We start from the raw sequence: 26,645 nt of genomic DNA, 5'->3' as shown, positions 1-26,645 counted from the left end.
TGTCACGGCGCGGTCAGGAAAGACACACCGTGTGAGCGAGGGTTTTGGGTCCAAGTGCAGGTTTATTTACTGCCAGGGAAAACAAAGGGAAAAAACAGAACATAAACAGAGCTGAGACTCTGAAACAGGCTAGAAACACGCAAATGGGCACTGATGCAATACGGCCAACCACTGGCTTGCATCAGTCCCGGAACAGACACTAGAAACACTCGTAACGCTCGTGACTACAAACAAACAGTAAACTCGTGACACAACTCAACCAAACATTAATCAACCGCGCCAAGTGGCGTGGGGAAGGCGCCTAAATAGTCCTCATGACGGGCCACAGCTGTGTGAGTGGGTGCCCAGGTGTGTGGTGTCAAGGTGACGGAGAAAGAGTCCGGGAGGAATGGGAGATGGCGACCTCTGGTGGTGAGAGGGAGAACACCAGACGCCAGCCCCTGACAGGGGTCGCTTCAACCCCAGCGACTTCCAAAACCGCGGACTTGGCAACACGGAAAGAGGAGACAGGAAATTTTGGGGAAGAAAGAGAGAGAAAATGTAATTAGACCATGATTCTAACTGGATTTGAACCTGCATCGCCCAATGAGCACCAAGGCTCAAAATTTCCAGAGCACTTGTTCTAACCACTAAATGTGGGATTTGGGACCCAATGCAGACCAAAAACCAACCATAATTAGCGAGAACCAAGCTTATGATTCTGCAGCATGTGCATGTTTTGAACGTTTTAGCAGCTTCGGAGTGACCAGACTCCTCTCAAAATATGAGAGTTGCCAAACAAATGCATTTTTTGTTAAAAGAGGCAGGAACTAATTGGACAATGAGCGAATTGGGATCTGGAAATAACATACACAACTTTCAATGCTCACGGTGTGAATTTTGAGTCTCAGGTTACTGTGAAACTGGACTTACCTTATTTCCTCCAGTCACAAACTGTTTATTGTTGGATTTGCTGAACTGGGGGTGTAGAGCCACGACCTGGAATTGATCAAGAGATTTCTGTTCATTATACTGCAACATCTGAGTTAATATCAATGTCCACTCCAGTACTTCTGAAGCCATATAGTGCTTCAGAGGGGGTTAAGACTACATCCAGTCTGAAAACATGCTCAAAAAAGTCCTTTTTAACCCAGGAAAAGTTAAAAGATTGATCCTCACAGTCCAATACACAGAAGTATCGATATAAGAAGATGACAGCGCCGGCTCTCTTTAATGTGTGCCATAGGTGACATCACTCATGCTCAACAAACAGGCGGCTCATGCATGATATGAAATGCCCTAGAGAAATCAATTAAGACTAGTAGCAGGCTGAAATTACATTGTTTTCGAGAATTATCCATGTTAGATGTGACGGGAAATCGAAATCAAAGGGCTATTTCCCCATCAGGCAGCAAAACCGGGGGACCGACGACTTGCATTAACAGCAATAAGTTACCTTGATGGGACAGTCAAAGTTTTCGTGGAAGCCCTCCCTGGTGTACAGGCCGAACACTTGCACCTGGAAAAGATGAGAGAGAGAGAGAAATGGAGAAAGAGAGACAGAGATGTCTTTTTAAGGTAAAATCACTGTGGTCCAGAGATGCGTTCTGCGATAACAGTTGGCTTGGGCAAAGCATCAGACCATCCAGTGGGCTAGTTAACCATCTGCCAGACTCCCAATTAGTGGAAAGGTCAACTCTTTCTGCCCTTGCACGCCTTTATGCTACTGACTTAATCACTAGCGGTGCTGCAGTCCCCGACGGCTACAAACAAGCGTTAACACAACATTTCACCTACACCTGTCTGTATAAAACAAGAGGAAACTAAAATGAGTGTGAGGTCTCAAAAAAGTACAACTCTATTGAAAAGTAAAGCATCCTCTTGCATTTAAGATGATGGTGGGGAAAAGGAACTACTGACTTCAATTTGTTCATGTCTTTCTGGTCAGGCAACAAGCTTGGCTATTCTGAAAAACATCTATTTTAAAGGGCAGTTTTCTACTTCTTGGAAAAACCTAAAAAAGACTCTTCCTCTTAAGAAATGTGTCATATTTTGCATAACATCAATAGCAAAGTGGCTGGTAAGTGCAGAACAGCAAACAAAGGCCTCTATATTGATTTGTAATACGTTTAATGCTTAATAATTAACAATAGTTTAATAATTTCATAGTTTAACATATAAAAACCTTTGCTATTATTAATTGTGAATTGCCAAGATCATTCACTGAAAACATCATGAAACATATTTTACTTTGGAAAATACCAACTGTATTGTTCATACAGTCAAAATACCAAATTGTTCGTATGCTTCCTTTTCCATTCCTAACTAGTATGAAAATCATAATTTTCAAAGCGCCGTTTCTACTTATTGGAAAAACCTAATAATGAAAAAAAAACGTCCATGTCACATTTTGCCAAACAACGGTAGCAAAGCAGTCGGTAAATTGGGATTAACAGTGCAGAGGAGCGAACAATGGCCTCCATATCGATTTTAATTGGTGTAGGTGCGACAGGATCTCGCCTCTGCCATAGGAACAGGAATAGACGTGGTCTATCATGCCACAGATCAGCCTGAGAAAGCCACATAAGGTGCTGATGATTAGCCTCCGTGGACTGATAACAACCAGCTCATGATCAATGAGCAGATAGATGGAAAGGAGCGATAGAAATCACAGAAGGATCGAGGAGCTCTTTTTTAAAACACATTTTAAAATGGACCAAATGCACACATGCTGTTACTGCAGGTGTCAGAGTTGACGGAGCAGGTATTGAGTGGGAAGACCGGCATCATGTCTTGCAAACAGAGAAAGATATGAAAACTCAAGTAAACAACTCCTTAGACTCTTGTGGGGAAATTCACCAAGAATGAACTGTGCGATGCTGATGGCATTGTTTATTTGCGTAAGCTGTGGATTTAGCACCCAACTCACTAAATATACCTGCAAATCAGGTAATGGCATAAACACACTCAAAAGAATTAACACTGAATGTGTTTTGCATGATGCAAATCCCCATTTTGCAGGTCAGTTATGAGTGCTGGGTTATGGAAGATGCAGCAGACTACCTTAATCTTACATACTTTGCTGGGGGTGTACAAAATCTTTCCACCACTGTGATACAGACACCTAAATATGTTTTTAAAATGCCAATAAAATCACTAGTATTTTTATGTATGCCTCTTATAGTCATTTTAATTATGCCTTTTATCATTTTAATGAATTCATAAATTTTTTCCATTTTTAAAAAAATGTTTTAATTGTTTATTATTATTATTATTATTATTATTATGTATTTCTATTTTTTTTATTTCTTTTATGACTACTATTTTTAATCATTTTAATGTATAACACTTTGAATTACAATTCGATATGAAATATAAATATATAATGAAAAATATATATAAATAAACTTGCCTTGCCTAGTTAATAGTAGCATGTGCATGTTTGGATATGTGTGTATTTATTATTGTTTTATCCATCAATCAATGGATCATCAATTAATAGCTGCTGCCATAATGGAACATATACACAAAGATTAATAAAAAAAAAATCAATTTATACAAAAGGATAAAAAACACATTATACACAAAGTTTCTTTCTTTCTTTAATAAATGTATTGCCTAATTTCTGTGATTGTGATTTTAGACCAATTTGAAATAGGCTCCTACTTTAAAAAGTTGATTGTAACTTATCCAATCCTAACAGAGCAGTTTAGTTCTGAGAAGCCTCTTAGACCAGCCTGATGCTTAGCATGATTTACAGAAGTAGAACTTGTTTCTGGATAAACAATGTTTGTCCTGGAGCAATAATCCTATTGACCAATCTTTTAGGATTTTAGGAGAAGGGACAGGAATAAGGCCTGTAAGCACTGATTGGTAAGTCAATGCCCTTTGAATTAAGGAATAAATTGAGGGTTTGGGGTTTAGACTAGAGATGGGGCTGTGATTGGTTGATCATAAAGGGTTAATAACGTAAGTTAAAGAACAATGGGAGCTGAAGTGAATGAAGGAAATTCTCACCTTTCCATCTTCAGAGCAGATGCCAACATGATCACCGCTCTCATCCAAACTGATCTGGTTTATTTTCACTGAACTCTGTAAGAATAAATAGAACATAGAAGAGAAAAGACAAAGGAGTAAAAAAAAAAAAAAAATGGTATAATCAGACATAACATAGCTAAAAAATGGACAGATCTATAACAATTACACAAAGATAATTTAAGACTTGCAATTTCAAACTTCTGTGTAACATTTCCTTGGATATCCAGAAGGTAAACCTTCCCAAAATGTGTCCCAAGAGCCAGGAACTGAAAGCAGAAGGAGACACAAACATGTCAGACACACAAGTCAAAACCACGGGACATCCTTCACTTATACAGAGTTAAAAGCTGTGGAGGAGGTATTAAAAATGAGTTTTACCAGGCATGGCTGTGAGGCCTCAGTGTTTGTGCGTGTATGTGAGAGTGTGCATTTGTGTGTGTGGTTTCGGCTGGACCCTACGAGGGCAAAAAGTGTGAAATTGCTGGAGGACAGGAAACTCTATTTATCAGAGCGGCCCAGTGTGAAATAGTGTTTTTTTCCCCGACATATCAAAACGCTTCAACATAATATATGCGCCACAGGTCACACATCTCTGCCCTCCACACCAACACTCTGCCTGTCAGACTAATGCAATTACATTTCAGAGTTTAACGTACATAAACGTTCAGTATTATCTCATGTGAACTGCCAATACCAACCAATTCCAAATGTATGTCATTAAAAAAACTAAATTAATTAGATAAATTAAACTTAAGTTTACTTTTCTAGTTTTACAGTTTGAAAGGTCTAGGAGTATATTATATATTATAGATATAAAGCTCACACACCAAAATTTTTGAAGGCTGCTTACTCCTAAATAGTGCATGCATTTCCAGGCAACATCGTAAATCATCAGTTGAAACCTATTTATCTTCCTATTAATTTGTTAACTGAAACAAGATGTTAAAACAATTAAATAACTGTAATTATATGCAAAAGTAATTAATAGGATAGTGCAAATAGTTCTATATACAACAGGTGGTTGGAGGGGAGGGGCTTATAATGAGGTCTAGTGATGTCAGCAGAAAAGGAAAGTTGTTGCTGATGAATGAGAAAATATAATGATATAATGAGAGTGGGAATATGTTTTAAAGGGGTCATATAATGCTACATGCACTTTACAAGTTGTTTGAACTGAAATGTGTGCTGGCAGTGTGTGTACACAACCACCCTAAAATGATAAAAATCCATCCAGTGGTTTTTTTTTTAATCTACAAAAATCTTTACCCCTTTCTCAAATCGAGCCGATCTCAGATGTCTATCTGTGTGACGTCACACAGACAGGCCCCTCCCATGATAGTTTGATTGACAATAGCGTTTCAGCACATACTGGACTGGTGTCTTAGACCCGCCCTGAGTGAGCTGTCCGCCATTGTTTCACCGCTGGAGCAGATGTAGACAAGAATGACTCCTAAGCGATTGAGGTCTTCTGTTGTTGGATGTAATAATGAGCATAGCAGTCCTCATTTACTCCCGACATCTGAGCCGCTGAAGATGCCGTGGATTATGTTTGTTTTTGAAGGGAATGCGCCCCCGATCTACATAAATTCGTCTATGTTCACGCAAATCATTCGTGATCCAGCTTCACCTACAGAAGAAGTGAGTATAAGGTTTTTTAATGAATATTTGCAAATCGCCTTTCCTAATAATGTGCTAATTAGCAAGTTTCACGATGAATGCGGCTAAAGTAAACAGTCTCTCTGAGAGCGGCTCGGAAGAGAGGGGCGGGGTCAGCAGAGCTCATTAACATTTAAAGGAAAATGCTACAAAACTGCATGCTTTGAAAAGAGCTGTTTTTGACAGGGTAAAAAAGGTGTTTTTAGACTACCATTGAGAAATTTTAACCAACTATGATACAGACTTTTCATTAAGACCCTAAAGAATCATATCAACTTGTGGAAAATGGGCATCCTATGACCCCTTTAAGAAATATGATATATTTTCAGTTAATGTTGAATTCAAAAAGTCACTCAGTATTCACAGAATATTACATACAGTACATCTTCACTTAGCAGAACATTTCTTACAATAACATGTTGACATGGTATTCAGCAGATTAACACTATTTCATCTGGATCAGTAGGTGAAACAACTGTCCCAAAGCAAGTCAGGTAATTTTCTAAATTTTCTTCTTCTTCTTTTTCTTAATATTATTATTTATTCATTGTAAATCAATTATCAAAATAGTGATAACAGGGACAAGTATAAGTGAAGATAATAGTAGGCCTATTGATATTAAAAATGTAAATTATAATTACTGGACAACATTACAATAATTGATCATAACATTACATACATTATAATAAATTGTTTCTAAGTCTACACTGATTTTTAGATATTACACATTAATATTGATTCATTGCTGTCTGAGTCTGACAGGCATACAATTAAAAGCTGCATATTTTTTAAGCCTAACGTTGTGTTAATATTCACTAATTTGCATTATTGCAGTTAGGTAATTAAGTATTCCAATCAAGAGTAGTGAGTTCTCTTTTTCTTGTTAATGTTATTGTTTGATTATTTGATTGTTTGATATTTCCAATTAATTACCAAGACCCTGGTGAATGAAATCAGTGAATTCCATGTGCTCCCTTTTGTTACATAAATATTAAAGTAGCATAAAGCTGATTTTGGATTTTATTAGCTACAGAAGAGCATAAGATGCGAATGCGCTTTGCATAGTGTCACTCAGGTTAAACAAATAAAATGAAATCAGGCCACATAAGGTGACGTTCAGTCCAGTCCAACCATCAGCCTAAAATTAGTCTGACACCCCTGCAGATTTGGGTCTATCACTCTGCCATCTGAAAACTGAACCCAACAAATGAACCCAACACACAGAATGAGTCCAGCTCTGAAACTGAGGTTACCCTGTGTCCAAACATATATACACACACACCTGCTTACACGTGCACAGACCTTTCCCTGTCGCAGCACACCGAGCCGCCCCATGCTTCACTGCAGTCTATAATGAAATGCTTATATTTACAGGCACAGTCGAGCATGTCCAACAGAACCCCCCGCAATCTCCCCAAATAAAATCAGCCAAAAATAAATAAATAAAAGGTGTGGCCTCACCAGCCTCAGTGACTCTTAAAGGGATTTATCAAAATGGAATTGCTGAAATGAAATTCGGATTCCTGGCACTTAAAATATGAGGCAACATTAGGTAGGAGGGCCGCTGGCACGAGCATGTTCTTGTGTGTCTAGGTAGCGGAATGGACATCGGAGCACATGCATAAAAGACTAAAGGGAAGAAACAGATGCAGGGAATGATAAGAGATAGACAAAGTGAGAGAAGGTGAAAGAGTGAAAAAAGGGGGGACTCATTGGAAATTCAGCTTTTCAATGTCTTCTCTTCTTGCAAGCTTGCCTTTTTTTCTTTTTTTTTTGACCATGAAGATTAACCAGCCCACGTAGAATGTTCCACCAACAAAAATATCAAGCCCGGGAAAAACACGGAAAGAAGACAGGCAAAAAAAGACATAGAAATCTAAAGGTAGAGGAAATAAGCAGGAAATCAGCAAAATGTTGGTGGCCTGTGAGCATTTGTTTAAGAAAGCACTTCTTTAAGAAAAGTATAGTGTGGAGAAGACAAGTCAAAAATATTATATTCAGAACTACACAAGTGTAATAATAATAATCTGCTCCAATAAATCTTTGCATTTAAGAATAAAAAAAATATATATGAAAAAGAAAAAAAAACTATAAACCTAGAATTAGATTTTTTAAACAGTGAAAACAAGTTACAATTTAGTTTCTAATTAAATAATTAAATTTCTGTACAATGTGAAATACATCCAAACACTCAAAAAAACCTGCACTGTATATGCAAATCATGTCCTGCACTTTGTTTCTTAAAAACATGCAAAATAGCTTTTAACCACCTTGTCATGCACTGTCATGCAGCTGGCCGCATCCTTCTGCAAGATCTCGGTCACACCATTGGTCAGCCTCTCGTACTTCAGTTTAGGCTCCTCCTCTGTATCCTCCTCCTGTACAAACAAAACACACCCATTCTTCATTAACCTTTAGCTCAAGAGGCACCACCAGATTATACAATTTATTCACACATTCATAATTAGTATTAGTAATATGCAGGGTGTGATTTGTAAAGGGGGATGGGGGGATTTCCCCCCTTCTGGTCTATGTATCCCTGCCTCTGCTGAATTATTTTTTATACCTGGTGGGGATAACAAAAACAAAAAATCCCCCCGGGTGATGCTTCCACACCAACAACCAACAGAGCATATAAAATACCAAAAGTAAAAAAATATTTTTTATTAAGCAAAATACTGCAACATGAAAATACAGACAACAATAAAATCAGAAATGGACTGTAACTGTCAGTGCTCCCGCTTAATAGAAACTGTCTGGATTTCGTGATCCTGGTTCTCACCGTGTCCTAACTAAACGCGACGCGACAAGATTCCAGCGACAAGCAATTTGGGTGTCCACCATAGACTGTAAAAAAACATGGATTTAGTGTCCGTGACGTCACCCGTAGGTTTCTAAAGAGTGTTTAGAAACTCAAAGTGGCTCAAAGTGGGCGGAGTCGGCCGTCGCCATCTTGGCAGCGCATCACTCCCGGATAATCGAAAATGGGCAAAGAGGCGGGAGCTGGCTGCTGAAACCACGCCCACCTAGCTCGACGGTGGTGACAGCAGCGGCAATCCACCTGTCACTCAAGTGCCCACGCCCTTAATTATGCAGAATTTTAAGGCTTAATATAATTTAAACGGATGTTATAACAAAAATTCACCCCCCTCACAGTAGTCATGAAGGGCAAAATTAGCTATATAGACCAAAATAATTTTTTGAACCAGGCTGTAAACGTTTTTTTTCTGCTGTAAAGTTGGGCATTTTAACATGGGATTGACTCCCTTTTGCAGCCAGCCTTTAGCGGCCAGTTGACGAATTACAGTTTAAGTCACTTCCGTGTTGGTTTCACGAGAGAGACCGGAAGGTTGCCACGACGTGACAGAATCAATCAAATATCACAGCCAATCAGAAGCGTGTGTGGGCGGGCTCTCTCTGGAAGCACACTGCACTCACAACGATATAGATACGTTTATAATATAATTAATACATATTAAAGCTTTTTAACATTATTTAATGTACATACTGAGTGACTGATAACATCTTTGTTATGGAATACACTCGTTGGTTCGCAGTGAGTCCACAGTTTCAACGGACATCTTTGCTTAAATTTATTTTCAAGATCTGAGGTAAACTATCGGTTGCTTTCAGTATGGCTACAAGCAGTGCTTGAAGTGGATAAAAAGAAGTGCTGGTCCCCCCCCCCATTTATTTAATTATTTATTTATATTAAATAAATAAGTACTTTTTAATAATTCACAATGTATGTATAGTGCCAAAATCAATCAATCAATAATTGAATAAAAGTTTTCAGTACAAATTAGCACAAGTAAAGCTGCGAGATCAAACAGGACCACAGGGACACGCCAAAGACCACTAAATCGCCTGCCTACTATACGGATCCATTCAGAATCGCTAAATCTCTGACCACCGCTTAATCAGCGTTTATTATAAAACACTCTTGCATTTAAGCCAAATACACGCTGAAAATAATAATTTTACTGACATCTGGACGTAAGTCACTATTCTTTCCGCAATCGCTGATGAAATCGGCCGTGTTTTCTCTGCATTAACGCGGTTTTGAACTTACTGTTTGAATTCCTTTACTGGATCCTTGGACTTTGCAGGAGTTTACCGGTTTAAAATGATGTGATCGCAAAAGCCTGCTTCTTTTAATTTTAAGATATTATTTTTGTTATAAAGTACTGTATCAAATTAGTAATCAATAATTAATTATTATTCTATTACTCTGCACGCCTCCCCCGACATGCTCTCACGCCCCACACACTCCGCTTGCATTCATTCACGTGATTGGTCAAGATTCCGCCTGGGTAGTGTGGTTTATATAGTGTCCTTTCTAATCATATTATGGGATCATATAATCACCCAGACCCTGACGCTTTTACTCTGAGTACCGGCAACATGTCAGAAGTGCCGGTACTGCATGCCGGTGCGTACCGGCCCACTTCAAGCACTGGCTATAAGGTCACACAAAATTATATTTAAACTCATATTAGACATGTTTAACTTTGAATAAAGCACATAATCACCTGAGATTATCGACTGTCATATAATTTGTATGTTGTTGTTCCAGCCGCGACGTCGCGGAAATAGAAACCGTTTCTAACACCGATTATGTGCTTTATTCAAAGTTAAACTTCTTTAATATGAGTTTAAATATAATTTTGTGTGACCTTATAGCCATACTGAAAGCAACAATAGATAGTTTACCTCAGACCTTGAAAATAAATTAAAGCAAAGATGACTGTTAAAACTGTGTACTCACTGCGAACCAACGAGTATTCCATGACAAAGATGTTATCAGTCACCCAGTATATGTACATTTAATGATATTAAAAAGCTTTAATATTTATGAACTAGATTATAAAGGTATCCATTTCGTTGCAAGAGCAGTGCGTTTCCACAGATAGCCTGCCCATACATGCTTCTGATTGGCTGTGATATTTGATTGATTCTGTTGCGGTGTTGCGTGGCGTCTAGTGTGGACACCCAAATTGCTTGTCGCTGAAATCTTGTCGCATCGCGTGTAGTTAGGACTAGAGCTGACCGATATGGGTTTTTTGGGGCCGATACCGATATTAGGGAGTAAAAATCGATATCGATATATCGGCCAATATTCTTTGTGTATATTATAGTACAATACCAGTCAAAAGTTTGGACACTTTCCCATTCGTGTGTCCAAACATTTGACTGGTACTATATATAGAATGCAGTATATACATAAACAGAATATATATATAAACACATTTTTTGCAGTGATCACTCAAATGTGGTGATCACTTATAATGACGTGACAGAGATATGTAATGGAGGCAGGGCATTTAACAATTTAACAATAAACTTTATTATGCAAAATGAGTCTGACATCAGTGCACTGAACAGTAAAGTTGAAGTTTATTCAACTTTAATTCAATTAAATTCCATTAAACTTTATTCCGTTGAAGTTTTTCACTTCGGAACATTCATTCACGGATTTGCGCTACTGTCTTCACACACAGACGAAACTTACTAGAGAAGTGTGACATAATATACCTCTGTAAATAAATACAATATAAATAGGGATGCACTGAAATGAAAATTCTTGGCCGAAGCCGAAACCGAACAAAATTAAACACTGGGCCAAAGGCCGAATACCGAACACGATTTTTCGAGTTTTTTCCCCCATGTATTTTGCCAAAAAAAAATATTCACCATTGCATAAATGAAAAAGCCAAAATGTGCTTTTTACTGTTTTGTCTTGCTTTTCACAAAAAAAAAATCAATTACAAAACAACAATTTAAAAATATTTAACACTGAACATTTTTCACATTCTAGCAGACACTATACAAAGCACAATTTAACTTAAAATGAATAAGTTTGTAAAATAATAATTTTTGGCCATCTTGAATCAGGCATGTTTTTTTACTGTACAATTAAAAGCAGTCTTGCTGAGAAGAGACTTCTTTTAAAACATTAGAAAATATTACAGATCCTAATTTGAACACTGTGTGAATGTTATAATAAATGTATTAAAACAGCTGTTGTAATGATTATTATCATTATTATTGTCTTACTTCTTATTTTATTTTACAGAACAACAGTAAAATTACAATACTAACATTTATGAATGTTGATAAGAGTTCTTGCTTTTTCTCAACTTTTATTTTGGGGGAAACAGGCAGGAAGGACGAGCGAGCGTGAACGAGCACTGATTTGCCTCCGATTTCGGGCATTTGTCTGCGATTTCGCAAAACCTGTTGGCGAGAGAAAAATCGGGCTAAAATTGTGCAGTGTGAACTCAGCATTAAGCTTTAAAGCGTTTCATCCAGGTCGCCAGTAGCAAACAATGGAGCACGCTCTGCTGGACAAACTAAGTAATTACACCATTTCAAGCATTTTATCTGCGTTATATGTTCTGTAAAAAAAAGTTCATATCGGCGGCATATTCGCCGATACCGATATATCGGCGACAGGCTCATATCGGACGATAATATCGGCAAAACGATATATCGGTCGGGCTCTAGTTAGGACACGGTGTCACGCGCTTCAATCCATGCAGGGCTACAGTGACAGTATGAGATTAATACACAATGTTTTTGCTCAAAACTCACTCTACTGTGACCTAATGCATTTATTGTATATAATAAACTGACGCATAAATGTATTAGGAGACAGAACGCAGAAGTTTACAGTCAACGTAATGTGGGAACTATAATCACACAATATTGACTGATGGATCGGCAGAGAATCGTCTTTCTGCAAGTCATCAAGAAAGTATGGTTATATTCTATTAAAAAAATATGAGGTAAACGTGTGAATACACAATGTGCGCACTTTTGGAGTAAAAGTTTGTATGTTGTATAGTGATCGCACTGATCAAAAATAAATGGAAGCAAACACGATTGAATATGTACAGGTTTGTGTCTCGTTATTCTATTTAAAATATCATTAACTCCCAGTTGATTTTGCATTCTTGGCAGAAATAGAAACTATTATGGCCCTATTTTAATGATTTAGAGAAGGTCTAAAGCGCACGGCGCAGGTGCACTTGCCTGTCCAAATCCACTTTTGCTAGTTTAACTATGGGAAAAACGGTCGGCACGCCCGGCCACATGGTCTGAAAGGATTGTCCCTATTCTCTTAATGAGTAATGGGTGTGTTTTGGACATAACGTGCAATAAACCAATCAGAGTCTCATCTCCCATTCCCTTTAAGAGCCAGTTGTGTTCGTGCCATGGCGGATTTGCTATTTACACGGCGGAATTTGCAAGAGCAAAGAAAGAACGCGTCTTCAGAGATGAAACGGAGCTGCTCGTGCGCGAGCAAATAGGTAGCCTAATTCTGATACATGCAATGACTATCCATTATGACACGTAGGCATTTTTATATTTATGTAGACTACACAATAATAATCTTTTACATTGCAGTCCTTTAATTTGCAATATTTGGCATGTTTGTGTGCTGCTGTGCATCCCTGTGTGTGTACACGCGCTGTGGACCCACCTATACTAACGCGCTAATTTCAGTTGTCTCAAAATAGCAACGCGCCAACAATGCGCCTGAACACACCTTGACACGTAGGCATTTTTATATTTATGTAGACTACACAATAATAATCTTTTACATTGCAGTCCTTTAATTTGCAATATTTGGCATGTTTGTGTGCTGCTGTGCATCCCTGTGTGTGTAATAAGCAGAGTGTACACGCGCTGTGGACCCACCTATACTAACGCGCTAATTTCAGTTGTCTCAAAATAGCAACGCGCCAACAATGCGCCTGAACACACCTCGTTTGCAAATGGGCGCAAATGCATTTGCTATTTAAACAACGTAGCACAGGACGTGAAAATGACAAATGGGTCGGGCTGAAACTAACAAAAAACACTTACATCGCGCCTGGCGCCGCATTGCGCAGGGTGTATGATAGGGCCCTCTGTGTCATTGGAACCAAGTATCATAAATAGTGGTCAAATATCGAAGCTATTTAATCTCAAGGTCAAATCAGAATATTTATTGTAAAAATGTTTCTGTAACAGCTGCCAACAAATTATCTATATATTTATAGTTCCACTGTGATTTGTGACATATTTTCAAGAAGAAGAAAAAAAGAAACTTTTTTTTTAAAACATTCCCCTTAGTTTGTTCACAAATCGCACCCTGGTAATATGTGTTAATTACTAAGATGATTTTGCTATTTAAACAACGTAGCGCAGGACGTGAAAATGACAAATGGGTCGGGCTGAAACTAACAAAAAACACTTACATCGCGCCTGGCGCCACATTGCGCAGGGTGTATGATAGGGCCCTCTGTGTCATTGGAACCAAGTATCATAAATAGTGGTCAAATATCGAAGCTATTTAATCTCAAGGTCAAATCAGAATATTTATTGTAAAAATGTTTCTGTAACAGCTGCCAACAAATTATCTATATATTTATAGTTCCACTGTGATTTGTGACATATTTTCAAGAAGAAGAAAAAAAGAAACTTTTTTTTTTAAAACATTCCCCTTAGTTTGTTCACAAATCGCACCCTGGTAATATGTGTTAATTACTAAGATGATTTTTTTAAAGAAATGTATTCAGCAAGAATCATGGATTCCACAAAAATATTAAGCAGCACAACAGTCTTCAACATTGAGCACCAGATCAGCATATTCAAATAATTTGTGACACTGAAGATTGGAGCAACGATGCTTAAAACTAAACTAAAATTACATTTTAAACTATGTTCAAACAGAAAACTGTTATTTTAAACTCTAATCATATATACTTTTGTACTATATATTAAATCAAATAAATGCAGTCTTGGTGAGCATGAAAGACTTAACATAAAAAAAAAACACATTAAATAAGCTTATCAACCCCAAACTTTTGAATGGTAGAAGTGTATTTTGGACTAGACAATTCCAGTCACTCCAATGCAAATAAGTAGCCAGCAGAACTATGAATAAGATAAGATCACAGGAAGACTGCCGATATGGATAGCATTTCATTTTATCAGACATTTTTTTCTTCTCGTCACCAACACCTCCATTGTCCATTTCCTGTTGTGTCCAGATGTGAAATTTCTAATGTCTGAGCATTTGTCATGGTCTACAAAGCCATTATAGACAGGGACGGAGAGACAGAGAGAGGCGGGGAAAAAAATCCTGACAAACTTTCTACGGTGGGGAGGTGTGGATAATATCTCTCCTGTTTCATATCCCATAATTTCTTCCTCTTGTTAGTGTTTGCCATCGCCACGCCGATGTGGTGGATGAGTGTTGTGCCTCATTCCCTGCCAATCCTAATTGGTGCCCTGGGGAGCAGGGGATGAAGGGAAGTCTGTCTTTAATTGCCCCTTTTCTGGAGTGGTGTGACCATCTGCACTCTCCTTTTTCGCTCATCCCTCATTCTGTCTCTGTCTTTCTAGTTACAAACTTTGCTGGAATGCTATAGTGAAGCATTGGGCCTCAAAACTACAGATTAATGTCAAACCCCACCAGCATCTTTGCTCATTTCCTCACACTGCATGACATCATGTTTAGAGGCTGTGGTATGTTTTCTTTAAGCCATGAGTGGTGTGTTCTACTTTCATGAGGATAGACGGCTTTACATGGGGTGTCATGAATGCTGACAAGCTCCAAAAATGTCAACCAGTATGAGCTCAGAGGACTCGGAAGGTGTGGTCCATCTGAGAGCTCATTTCCACGCAGCCTTCAACACATCCATGGTCACATCAGGAAGTGTTGGGGATAGACAGACGAGGGGATAGAGACAGTATGGAGGCTTATTTTCAGCATGAAATAAAAAAGGTAATTGAAACTTTTTTCTTGCAATTTTCTTGACTTTTTTCGGAATTGCAAGATATAAACTCAGAATTCTAAAGCCCTATTCGCACGGGATTAGTATTATCTGGGGACCTTGTGTGATTTTGAAATTACCCCCCCACATCTGAATTTTGTGTGGTGCATTCGCACGGGATAAGCGAAGCCTGTGATTTTACTCGAATTTACTGACTTATCTCCCGGATACCCGGATGTCAAGGCTTTGAGAGTCCCGTTTATGGTCCAGATGGATTTAAAAAAAAAAGAAACTAATATACCAGCCAGCCTAAGGCACACCTGTGCAATAATCATGCGGTCTAATCAGCATCTTGATATGCCACAACTGTGAGGAGGATGGATTATCTCGGCAAAGGAGAAGTGCTCACTAACACAGATTTAGACAGATTTGTGAACAATATTTGAGAGAAATAGGTCTTTTGTGTACATAGAAAAAGTCTTAGATCTTTGAGTTCAGCTCATGAAAAATGGGGGCAAAAACAAAAGTGTTGCGTTTATAATTTTGTTCAGTGTAGTTTCGTGCGCTGTCATTTACATTTCACCAGGTTAAAATAATATCTCAAACTTCGTGCTTGATTTATTTGTAACACATTAACCTCAAAATCTTTTCAGCTTTCTCTTTCTGCAAATTGTATGGTGTAGCGATATGATGACAGCACCCAAAATACTATCAAACACTCCAACGCAGCTCCATTCTTCGTGAAAGATGGATAAAAAGGCGCACAGGAAACAAAAACCTCGAAAAATGATATACGACCCGCCAAATGCTGGCCGAATCACAGAGATGCCAATTCGCACAGGACTAATATTATCACAGGACCTCGGTGTTCGGCGAAATATGGTAGGTTATTTGTGGGGGAATTTTTACTTTACAAATTACAGACATGGCCGATTCGCACGGGATTAAGATTACAGACAACCTCCGCAATTATTACAAATGACTGGAGGTCACGAGGTAATACTAATCCCGTGCGAATAGGGCTTAAGACAAAAAGTCCCAAATGTGATATAAAAAGTCATAATTACCTTTTTTATTATTATTATTATTTTAAATTCCGCAGTGGAAACAAGCTCCTTTTTTTTTTAATCTCACAATTATTTTCTTGCAATTTCTTTACAATTTCGACTTCTCTTCTTAGAACTGTGAGTTTATATCTCGTTTATACATCAATTGAGAAAAAATTTAAAATGGTAACAATACGGTTCCATTAGTTAATGTTAGTTTATGTATGAATGAACAAACAATGAACAATACATTTGTTACAGTATTTATTAATCTTTGTTAATGTTAGTTACTGAAAATAAAGTCGTTCATTGTTAGTTCATGTTAATTCACAGCATGTTAACTAATGTTAACAAGCACAACTTTTGATTTTAATAATGCATTAATAAATGTTGAAATTAACATTAACTAGGATTAATAAATGCTGTAGAAGTATTGTTCATGAGAACAGTAGTAGTTAACTAATGATGAAACATTGCAAAGTGTTACCAAAACATTTAATTGCTTCTGCCGTGGAATAATAAATAAAAAAGTTTGCAATTGTGAGTTTATATTTCACAATTCAGACTTTTCTTCTAAGAAATGCACGTTTATATCTCACAATTGAGAATTAGAAAAGTTTTTTTCTCAGCATTGTGAGATTATATCTCTATTTTTTCATTCTAGGTTTATATCTCACAATAGTTACCTGTTTTTTTTTTTTTTTAATTCAATGTCAGAAATAATCTTCCATAAAACAGAGCTCTACAATTATGAACAAAACAAACTGTGGTTTACAGTGAATACAATCATGCTCTCCAAGGTGCCTGGGTGCAAAGAGAAGACAGTTTGTGGACAGGAGATAGGAGAGATTGCTTCACAGACTGAGGTTTCATTTACGAGGAGGGCAATGCTGTTGTTTCCTTCTTTCTGTTTTCATTTTGAATTGAGGACTAGAATGTCTACTTGACATTTCATTCACTGTATTACTTAAACACTATCCGTTTTTTCAGAAGTCTCTTCTTGAAACAGTACTGAAAATGGACACAATGTTTTATGACCTTTTACAGTGGTACTGTACACAGAATATGTTACAGCCAAATTATACAGTTCTCCTCATAAGTTTACATACCCCTTGCAAGACTGCAAGATGATAATTTTAATAAAATAAAAGGGATCATAAAAACAGATTTTTTTTATTTAGCACTGTCCTGTGTCACACAACAGATGTTTACATAAAGTAAAAATAAAAATGAACCAGTTCAAAAGTTGACATACCCTTGAATCTTAATCATGTGTGTTGTTACCTGGATGATCCATGACTGTTTTTATGTTTGTGATAGATGTTCATGACGAGTAGGTTGTACATTCTTCTGACTTACATGATCAGGATAAATTGTACTCATTTCTAAGAAACATGTAAATATCTTATGTAGTTTCTGAAGGGCAGTACTAACTAACTAAATAAATAAACATGATTTGTAAACAATATAAGAAAAATTTACACATCATCATCATCCTGTTCAAAAGTATACACTAGCCAGGGGCTTATAATGCATTGTGTTGCCTTCTTGGTGTTTATTCAGTTATTATTTTGTCTTGTGTACTATATGTAAACATCCGTTATGTGTTATTCAGGACAGTACTACATAAAAAGTAACATGCAATTTTTTATGATTCATCTTATTTTGTTAAAATGATTAACATCTTGCATATTCTACAAGGGGTATAAACATCTGAGCAGAACTGTAAGATATAGGATTCTTACATTAGCATGTGACAACAAATGGTAACATCCGTAATGTCAAAAACGTTTTACTGTGAATATGTTTACAGTCTCATTACATGTCTGTGCACCCCTAAAAAGCTTATGGATACTTAAGACACAGTATGTGCATAGTAAAAATAAATGAAACCAAGCGGAATATGCAAGGTTTTCTCTACTAACTTTACATATCTTTTTATTTTAACTATCAGAGTAACCACAGACAGTAGTTCAAAAAATTATAACTACGTTTGACCAGAAAAAAAAGTGTCAACATAGTTTTCTAACCACAATTTTGAACAGTATATATATATATATATATTGTTTTATCATTCAAAATCTAAATAAAATATATTTTTAAGTGTTTTGCTTTAAAAGTAAGCTTGTGCACTCATTCTTTCAAATAAATACAGCTTTAATATTTTGTTACCTGATGCATTTTAAAATTACAACAGATTCTGCTTCAATAACTGTAATAAAATCAGTAAATTGAGCAGTTCTTGATTTTACCTCTGACTCATCTGTGGATTCTTCACTTAATTTTCTTCCCTGGAAAAAAAGAAAAAAGAAAAAGCAATGCATTAATGCAGGAAAAATTATGAACATGGCATATTATTTCTTAAACACCTTCATAAAAATATATGCAATGGCAAAGCCAACATAAAACCCAATTTAAAAACGTAATTATGTATAAATAAACAATAATATGTATATAAATAAGTCATTTATAGTAGAGTATTCTTCATTTTGTCAGTAAACTTGCTGTCATCCCTGCTGAAAAAGCTGATTTAAGGTCTAAGGTAGTCTGGTTTAAGATGGTCTCCCAGCCTACCCAGCTGACAAGTGTCCAAAAGCCAGTAAACAGACCAGTATGAGAGAGCGGCTAAAACCAGGAAACGACTTTAAGCTGGTTTAAAGTATTTTTTAGGCAGTGATGTTGGCAAGTGTCAAACTATCGAGTTAGTCTGACAGCTTCAATAACACGTCTTTTAAAAAGTTCCTTTAAAATATCATTTACAACTGCAACCTCGAATAGCCAACACGCATTAAAAATTAAACATACTGAAACATTACATGTATAATCCATAGACTGGTATAATCACAGGCTTCTGTCATTTGACAGAATGTTTTCTTCCTTCAGAAACCTACCTGCTCCTCCACTTCCGCCATTTTAGGGGCTCCAGATGTGGGATAGTAAGGCAGATTTAGTATTAGGCCTAGTCTACTAATTTATGGTCTGTCGACAACGTTAGCAATATTTATGTACACTTAAATTAGTTATTTTGCACCATAAACCAGCGCAGCTAATCATGCGATTCTCATTATTATGGGGACTGGGTCACATGACAAAAACAGGAAGCATCGCTAGAGCATCATGGGAGTTGTAGTTAAAGTACAAGGGAAAGAATACGCTAGCACCCGACCTTTTCTCCAAATATATGTGATTTCTCTGTTTTAATTCACTTTCATTTTAGTAGCAAAAGCATTTTCTCCGACCCTCACATTTTATTAAATCAAATCGTAATTCAATATCTTCATGTAAGCAACAGATTTGAGTGACACGTCAAAATGTATATTTGTCTATATAAATCAACTGACCCTAAAGAATCACCGCCATCTGCCTTGATCTTTTTGCTTATTCTAATACGTCAGTCAAGAAGACGACGGGTGATGAGATGTAATTTGACATTGTTACATTTGTAACAGATGGACCACCTAGGACAGCATCATCTGAGACAGGCTGTCAATGTGTCTCATATGTTTATGCTGATAGTGGCTGGCAGGACGAGCTTTGCTCTTGCTATATTTATACTGGTAATGAGTTGGAACATCAGCTCCATTCACTTAAGTTTGGAGCTTACGCAGCAATTATTAGAAAAATTTGGCAAAAATTATGCAAATTAGCTTATGCATGTATAATATCCACAGAACAGTATTTTAAAGTTTGAATAATAAATGTTGATCATAAACAATTCAGATCAGAACCAACAATTAAATCAGCTCAAAAGAAAAAGTGGAACAGATATTTAATCTTGCATATTTTGGTGAAATCTTTTTTTCCCCCCTTGTGACCCTAAACATCAAAACAGAAGTTAAATATGATCTAATTTCATTGTGCGATTTATCTCTAATGCTCTCTGTAGTAGGTAAAAGCTCTGCACAGCTCTGAACAGCTGGGGTCATTGCACCTCTGCCACATGTGTAGGTTCACGTTGTAATAATTTATGAGAAATGACCCACTGTGCCTCTGCTTATTGCTTTGTTGGGTCAAGCCTTATAATGCTTCGGGCTGTTTTTAAATTATTCACTGATAATGTCCTATCCTTTTTTTATTTTTTTATTACACTTATATTTGCTCATTCTCTCTATAAACAGGTCATACTGAAGATCATTTTTTTTCTCTTTAACAAAACAGTTACATGGTTATTCTTAATTGCTGGAAATCATGTTTTGTTGTAGCTTCAACAAAAAAGGTGATAGTAATATTTATTATAATATAAAAATGTAATTGTTTAAAAAGTAAATAAAATAAAATAATACATCTTTAAGAATTGTCTTTTTTTTGAGGGGGGGGGGACAAAACTGCACAAAATAAACAGAAATTTGAAAAATAAAATAAATTATTTTTGAGAACAGGACAGAACAAAACAAAACAAAAATAGTACATGTTTAATAAATATTTTTGGGGGACCTAAATTGTACAAATTAAATCGAGATTTGGAAAAAATAAAATAACATCTTTAATATTTATTTCCTGAGGAACTCTAAATTATACAGGAAAAAAACAACATCTGAAATTTTAAAACAAATGACTCAAACAATGACCTTATGATTAGTCTATAATTCGTTTAGCCATTTAGATCTTTACTTCTGTTTATTGTATTTAGGTTTAAAAATTCATAAAACGTGTGTTCATGAAGAATCATGGATTAAGGAGTCAGTTGAATTGGATAAGATCTAAGGTAGAATGTGTTGATTGTACTCTCAGCAGGGCTTTCTTCTCCGGCCTCGGTGGGGGATAGAGAGGGTGATGAGGGTGAGAGAAAGGGCCAGCACTCCCCACTCGCCCCCCTACCCATGTTAGACTGCACCAGCATGCCAAGATCAATCTGGGGGGAGAAGAGAGGAGATGGGGGACAGGTTAGAAATTGTGTAGAGAGTGAGACTTTAAGAAAGAGAGAGGGGGGATGTGGTTTACAGAGGGAAAGACAAGAGAGACAAGCCTACACTTGTACCGTTGTGATCTCTTTCTCACCTCATGTCCCCTCACTGACCGTGGCAAAGGTCTGGAGAAAGTGAATCACAATCTCACAGTCCGTGGAAGACGTGGCAGAATCAAAGCAGGAAGGAGACCTTTACCCATCAGTCTTTTTGCAGTAGAATCACTTCAAACAAAACCCATATAATAACTTGCCTGTCATTGCCTCAGTGCTGGTCTTGTAATCAAATTGTAGTCAAAAATCTGCAGTGCAACAGAAAGGTCTATTGTAAACTTTTAATGGAAAACAATAAGCAACAAGGACTTTTCTTTATCTGCTTCTCAAAAGACAATGTGACATATGTTTGTACCATAGACCATTAGTAGAAACCAAAGCCATTCAAAAGACAGGCCAAAATCAGGCATGCAACAACAGAGATATTAATAAATATGTACTGTGATGGCATTGTGTCGAAAGCAGGTTCAGGAGGCTGAAAGAAAAGTCGGGGGTGAGGGACTGAGATAGGTGTGTGTGAGTGAGTGCGTGTGGATCTGAGTGTGTCAGATGAGACACCACAATGATCTCCGCACCAAATGGAACTTAAAGGTCACCTCCTAGGAGAACGGCTCTCACTCTAAACTTGAGGAAGAGACCTTTTTACTCAGGAGAGATGAGTGCAGTAATATAGGAGGAGATTGGACGTACATTGTGTTATTAGGATACATATTGAAGATGTGTGATGCACAGTGTAGCCTTGTTAAGCCTGCTTGATAATGAATACTTGAACATACCTCTTCTGTGATGAGCATGTTTTTAATTTCTGAAAATATTTTTTTATATTTTTTCAATTCAACTCTCCTGATATTATAATGAAGAAAAAAAGCCTCATTGAAACAATGAAATTCAAAATTGTAAGTATTTTGGCATATCCTTATGCTATATATATATACAGTATATATATATATATATATATACAGTATAATTCAACCCATCCAAGTGCACACTGACAGCAGTGAGTAGTGAACACACACACACACACACAAACACACACACACACCCACACACACACATTGTTACGATCACCAGCTGGAGTTCCCATGAACTCTGCTAGAGGGCACTCCATCCCTCACCTTTGCCACTCAACCCCAGACTCAATTTCCCATAACCCCTGCCTAGGAGCTAATTTAAAAAGTGTGAGTGAGTGAAGTGACATGTGGCCAAGTATGGTGACCCATACTCAGAATTTGTGCTCTGCATTTAAGCCATCCAAGTGCACACACACAGTAGTGAGCACACACACATCATGAACACACACCCAGAGCAATGGGCAGCCATATTGCTGCAGCACCTGGGGAGCAGTTGGGGGTTCGGTGCCTTGCTCAAGGGTCTCACCTCAGTGATGGACATGGTATTGAGGGTGGAAGAGAGTGCTGCTTATTCACCCCCTCCACCGACAATTCCTGCGGGACCTGAGACTTGAACCCAAGAACACAACAAGATTACAAGTCCGACTCTAACCATTAGGCCACGACTGCCCCTTTACAGACACACTCTTACTTGCCTTGCCTATGTGATTGTGTGACTCGCCTGATTGCCTTTTGATCTTGGACTGTTTATATGTGTTACTTTCGTTTGCTGCCTGCCCTGAATTTCGCCTGTCTTTGGATTACCCTTTTTACTTACATTGTGTGCTATTGTTTGCTGGTATTTTGACCCTGCCTGTTCTGACCATGTTTTATAATAAAGCCTGCATTTGGATCCAACTTCGTCATCACGACTCTCATGTTACAGGATAATCAGCCAAACCCAGATCCAGCGGCTTTATTAAACGACCCAGACCAATCATGGACCCAGTGATCAGATTCGCTCTTCACAAGGTTATCGGTCCCTCGAGGATCACATCCAGGACTTTTTAAACGTGGTTCATCAGTCTGATTTCCTGGACTGTGCTCTAATAGATTTATTTTGCCATGGACTAAATGAACCACTAAAGTCCAAACTCACCCGTGATGCTCCTCAAGGGTCCCGTTGTCAATTTTTGGACTATGCACTTCTGCTAATCGGCTCCCCATTCACTGTGGGAGTTGCTGATGAGACTGTTCACAAAATGGCTGCCAGCCCAGAGTCTCTTCGCAAAATGGCTGCTGTTCCAGAGTCTCATCCTATCATGGCCACAAAGCCAGAGCTTGCTCACATCAAGCCTGCCAAGCAAGAGCCTGCTCACGTCAGGGCCGTCACTCAAGTGTCCCCAGCCAAGATGGCCGCCACACCTGAACCTCATGTCATGGCTGCGACGCTAGAGCTTCCAGCCGTCCAGGATGTCAAGCCACAGTCTTCAGCTCCTCTCAAGGCATTCCAAAGGCGTTTGAGGCTGGCTTCCAGTGTGGCTGATCCACGGCTGATGTCGGTGCAAGCTGCTGTTATTTGGCTGACCTCAGCGCTCTCGAGCGATGCAGTCTCAGCGTTCCCAAGCTCGCTTGGTGCTACGCTCTCTAGTTACCCGTCACAGCGCCGTTTGTCTTGGAAATAGATGCTGTGCTCTCTGTCCTGCTTGTGAGGGCTATGGCCATTCTATGCGTTTGGGCAACACACATTGCCGTAGCTCCCCCAGCGGGCTGCAGAACTTGCTGTAGAACCTTCCGAGGTGGTGGAGCCTGCTCCAGTCCCTGAGTCCGCTCACGAGCCCACTCCAGTCCCCGAATCCATTCCCAAGTCTGCTCCAGTCCCTGAATCCATTCCTGAGCTTGCTCCAGTCCCTGAGTCGGCTCCAGTTCCCCCGAGGTGGCAACTTCCATTGCAGAACATCCTATGGCAGTGATGTCCGTTTCAGCTCCTCCCGAGACAGCAGCGGCACTCTTCCCCGAGCTCTCAGTGTTCCCTGTCGCCTCTGTTCCAACCACGGACACTATCTTTGAACTCTCGATGTTTCCTGATGCCTCTGTTATGGTCGCGAGTGCCGTTTCTGAGCTCTCTGTGTCCATTGAAGCCCCTGTTGCTATTGCTTCTCTCAGAGCATTGACACCCACTTAAGAACTCTCAGTCTGTGCTGTCACAACCATAGAGACCGTCTGTGCACTGTCTGGCCGTCCTGTTACGGCCGCAGAGGCCTCTGTTAACCTCTATGTGCTTTCTGTTCCAGTTATGTCTGATCCACCTTGGTGGTCACCTGCTCCCCCGTGGGGATTGTCATACACAGCTCCACCCTGGCACCCTGCTCAGGCTGCTCTGGCTCTGCCTCAGTCCCCTGTTCCTCCACTTCCACATGGACATGGACCTTGCCCTCCATCCCTCCCCCTGTTCCGCCTCCGCTCCACCTCCCCAGGACTCATGTCTGTTCCTGTTAAGGAGCATCTGGAAGCCACTCCTTGCGTGGCCACTCCACCAGCTGGAGTTCCCATGAGCTCTGCGGAGAGGGCACTCCATCCCTCACCTTTGCCACTCAACCCCAGACTCCATTTCCCATAACCCTGAACTAATTTACAGACACACCCCATTTCCAATCAGGCTGTAATGTTTTCTTGTCTTTCATGTTGCCTTGCCTTGCCTTTGTGTCTTTTGATCTTGGACTGTTTATGTGTTATGTTTGTTTGCTGCCTGCCCTGTTTTTGGATTACCTTGTGTGCTACTGTTTGCTGTTATTTTGACCCTGCCTGTTCTGACCATGTTTTATAATAAAGCATGCATTTGGATCCAACTCCGTTGTCACGACTCTTACGTTACAAGTACACTTGTAGGACCTTGGCACATGTTTTTTTTTCTTTCCTTTATTGTGGACACTTTTATTTATTTATTAAGAAAACTAATTTTTATTCTGTACCCAGAATAAGGACATCAAGAGTAAACAAATTGCCATTGCTTGCTAGTCCATTTAATTCTGATACAGTATAATTAGGCCTATTTAGTTCAAACTCATATTTTCCTATTAATTGAACATACTATATTTATTCCTTAATCAAACCTCTAAGTAATGAACACCCTTTATCTTATGCACGATAAACTGCATGCTTACTTTTTGATTAAATTAGCTATTTTATATTCATGACAGCATAAATCACAAACAAGCCTCTTCGTTACATCCGTGGCACCGAACTGACCAAAGGGATACTAATTTTCCATGAAAAGAGGACTAATATGGTACATAATTCTCGTTTAATGTGGGAATTGGGCCTGAACCACACAATTATCTCCCACCGGAGAAAGACAATGTCTTATTTCACTTACAGAGCTATTCCCTATAATTAGGATGCACCCCAGAGCTGGCCCAATGCCCTCAGTGGCAATTAGTATTTATTACACAGTTAATGACCATGGCATGTAAAACTCAGTGAAGTGGTAAATTTAGAGCAGTCAGTGGTACTCCGTGGCTTGCTGCTAAATGTCGGGGAGTAGCTATTTGCCAAAGTGTCCTACCTGTGTCTCGACTGAATTAATGGCCAAGCACAAAAAGAAAAAAATCTAATCAAATGAACTAATTTTAAAAATAAATTTTTTTCTCATTGTCCCCTCTCTCTTTTATTAACAAACAGATACTTTTTTCTTTTCATTTTTATTGCATTCTAAATGCAAACTGAAGGCACCATGTTTAGACCTCTAAATGCAAACAGATAAACCAAAAATTTTATAAATTAGATGCTTGCAATTAGTCAAAGTAGGTGTTGAAGGGGTTTTCATTTATTGAAATTGAACCCTTCTTCTCTGTCTTTTTCCCTATGATTCACTAATGCACTGTCACCAAGCTTAGGATATTTTTTTTTCTTTACAATCTACTTAGCAATGATTTATTGATCGTGGCCTCTTCCTTCATACTGAATTAGCAGGCCTTTTGGATAATCACATTTTCTCACCTCTTGTGTGTGTGAACCTGGATGGGGGTTGACTTTGTGAATTGAAATTTGGTGCTTTTGGTTGAGAGCCAATCCTGCCATATTTGGCAACATTTTACCATTTATTCAGCACTATTGTGGAACATTAATATAAAATAACTTGTCACAGTGCTATAGGCTTCAAACAAAGACTTGTTTACATGACACACAGTTGCAATTGCTCAGGAATGTCTTTAAAAACACAAGCTACTATGACAGCTAAATTTGCAGTAAAGGCAGCAGGGTTGCCAGCCAGTTGCTGTAATTTTACAGTGGTTTTATAAAATAAGGTATATACCATTATTACTGTAGATACAGGAAAACACTATTTTTAAATATAATTTGCGAGTATAAT

At 38.3% G+C, this 26,645-nt stretch overlaps 1 protein-coding gene across 1 annotated transcript in view; it reads right to left on the bottom strand.

Moving 5' to 3' along the window:
* LOC107558337 (vacuolar protein sorting-associated protein 41 homolog) overlaps nt 1-19,577 on the bottom strand; it is a 35,511-nt gene extending 15,934 nt beyond the window's left edge. The window contains exons 1-7 of the mRNA XM_016241988.1: nt 19,378-19,577; nt 18,739-18,777; nt 7,944-8,051; nt 4,206-4,283; nt 3,997-4,071; nt 1,436-1,498; nt 913-978 (exon numbers count right to left, since the gene is read on the bottom strand). Coding sequence (XP_016097474.1) covers nt 913-978; nt 1,436-1,498; nt 3,997-4,071; nt 4,206-4,283; nt 7,944-8,051; nt 18,739-18,777; nt 19,378-19,398 — 450 coding nt within the window. The 5' untranslated portion in view covers nt 19,399-19,577. The remainder of the gene's footprint in view (nt 1-912; nt 979-1,435; nt 1,499-3,996; nt 4,072-4,205; nt 4,284-7,943; nt 8,052-18,738; nt 18,778-19,377) is intronic.
* Nucleotides 19,578-26,645: the final 7,068 nt, after the last annotated feature.

This window comes from Sinocyclocheilus grahami, unplaced genomic scaffold, assembly GCF_001515645.1.
Source record: "Sinocyclocheilus grahami isolate Dianchi unplaced genomic scaffold, SAMN03320097.WGS_v1.1 scaffold641.1, whole genome shotgun sequence".
Classification (NCBI taxonomy): Eukaryota; Metazoa; Chordata; class Actinopteri; order Cypriniformes; family Cyprinidae; genus Sinocyclocheilus; species Sinocyclocheilus grahami.
The sequence above is the reverse complement of the archived record's forward strand: the minus strand, read 5'-3'. Positions and strand labels throughout refer to the sequence as shown.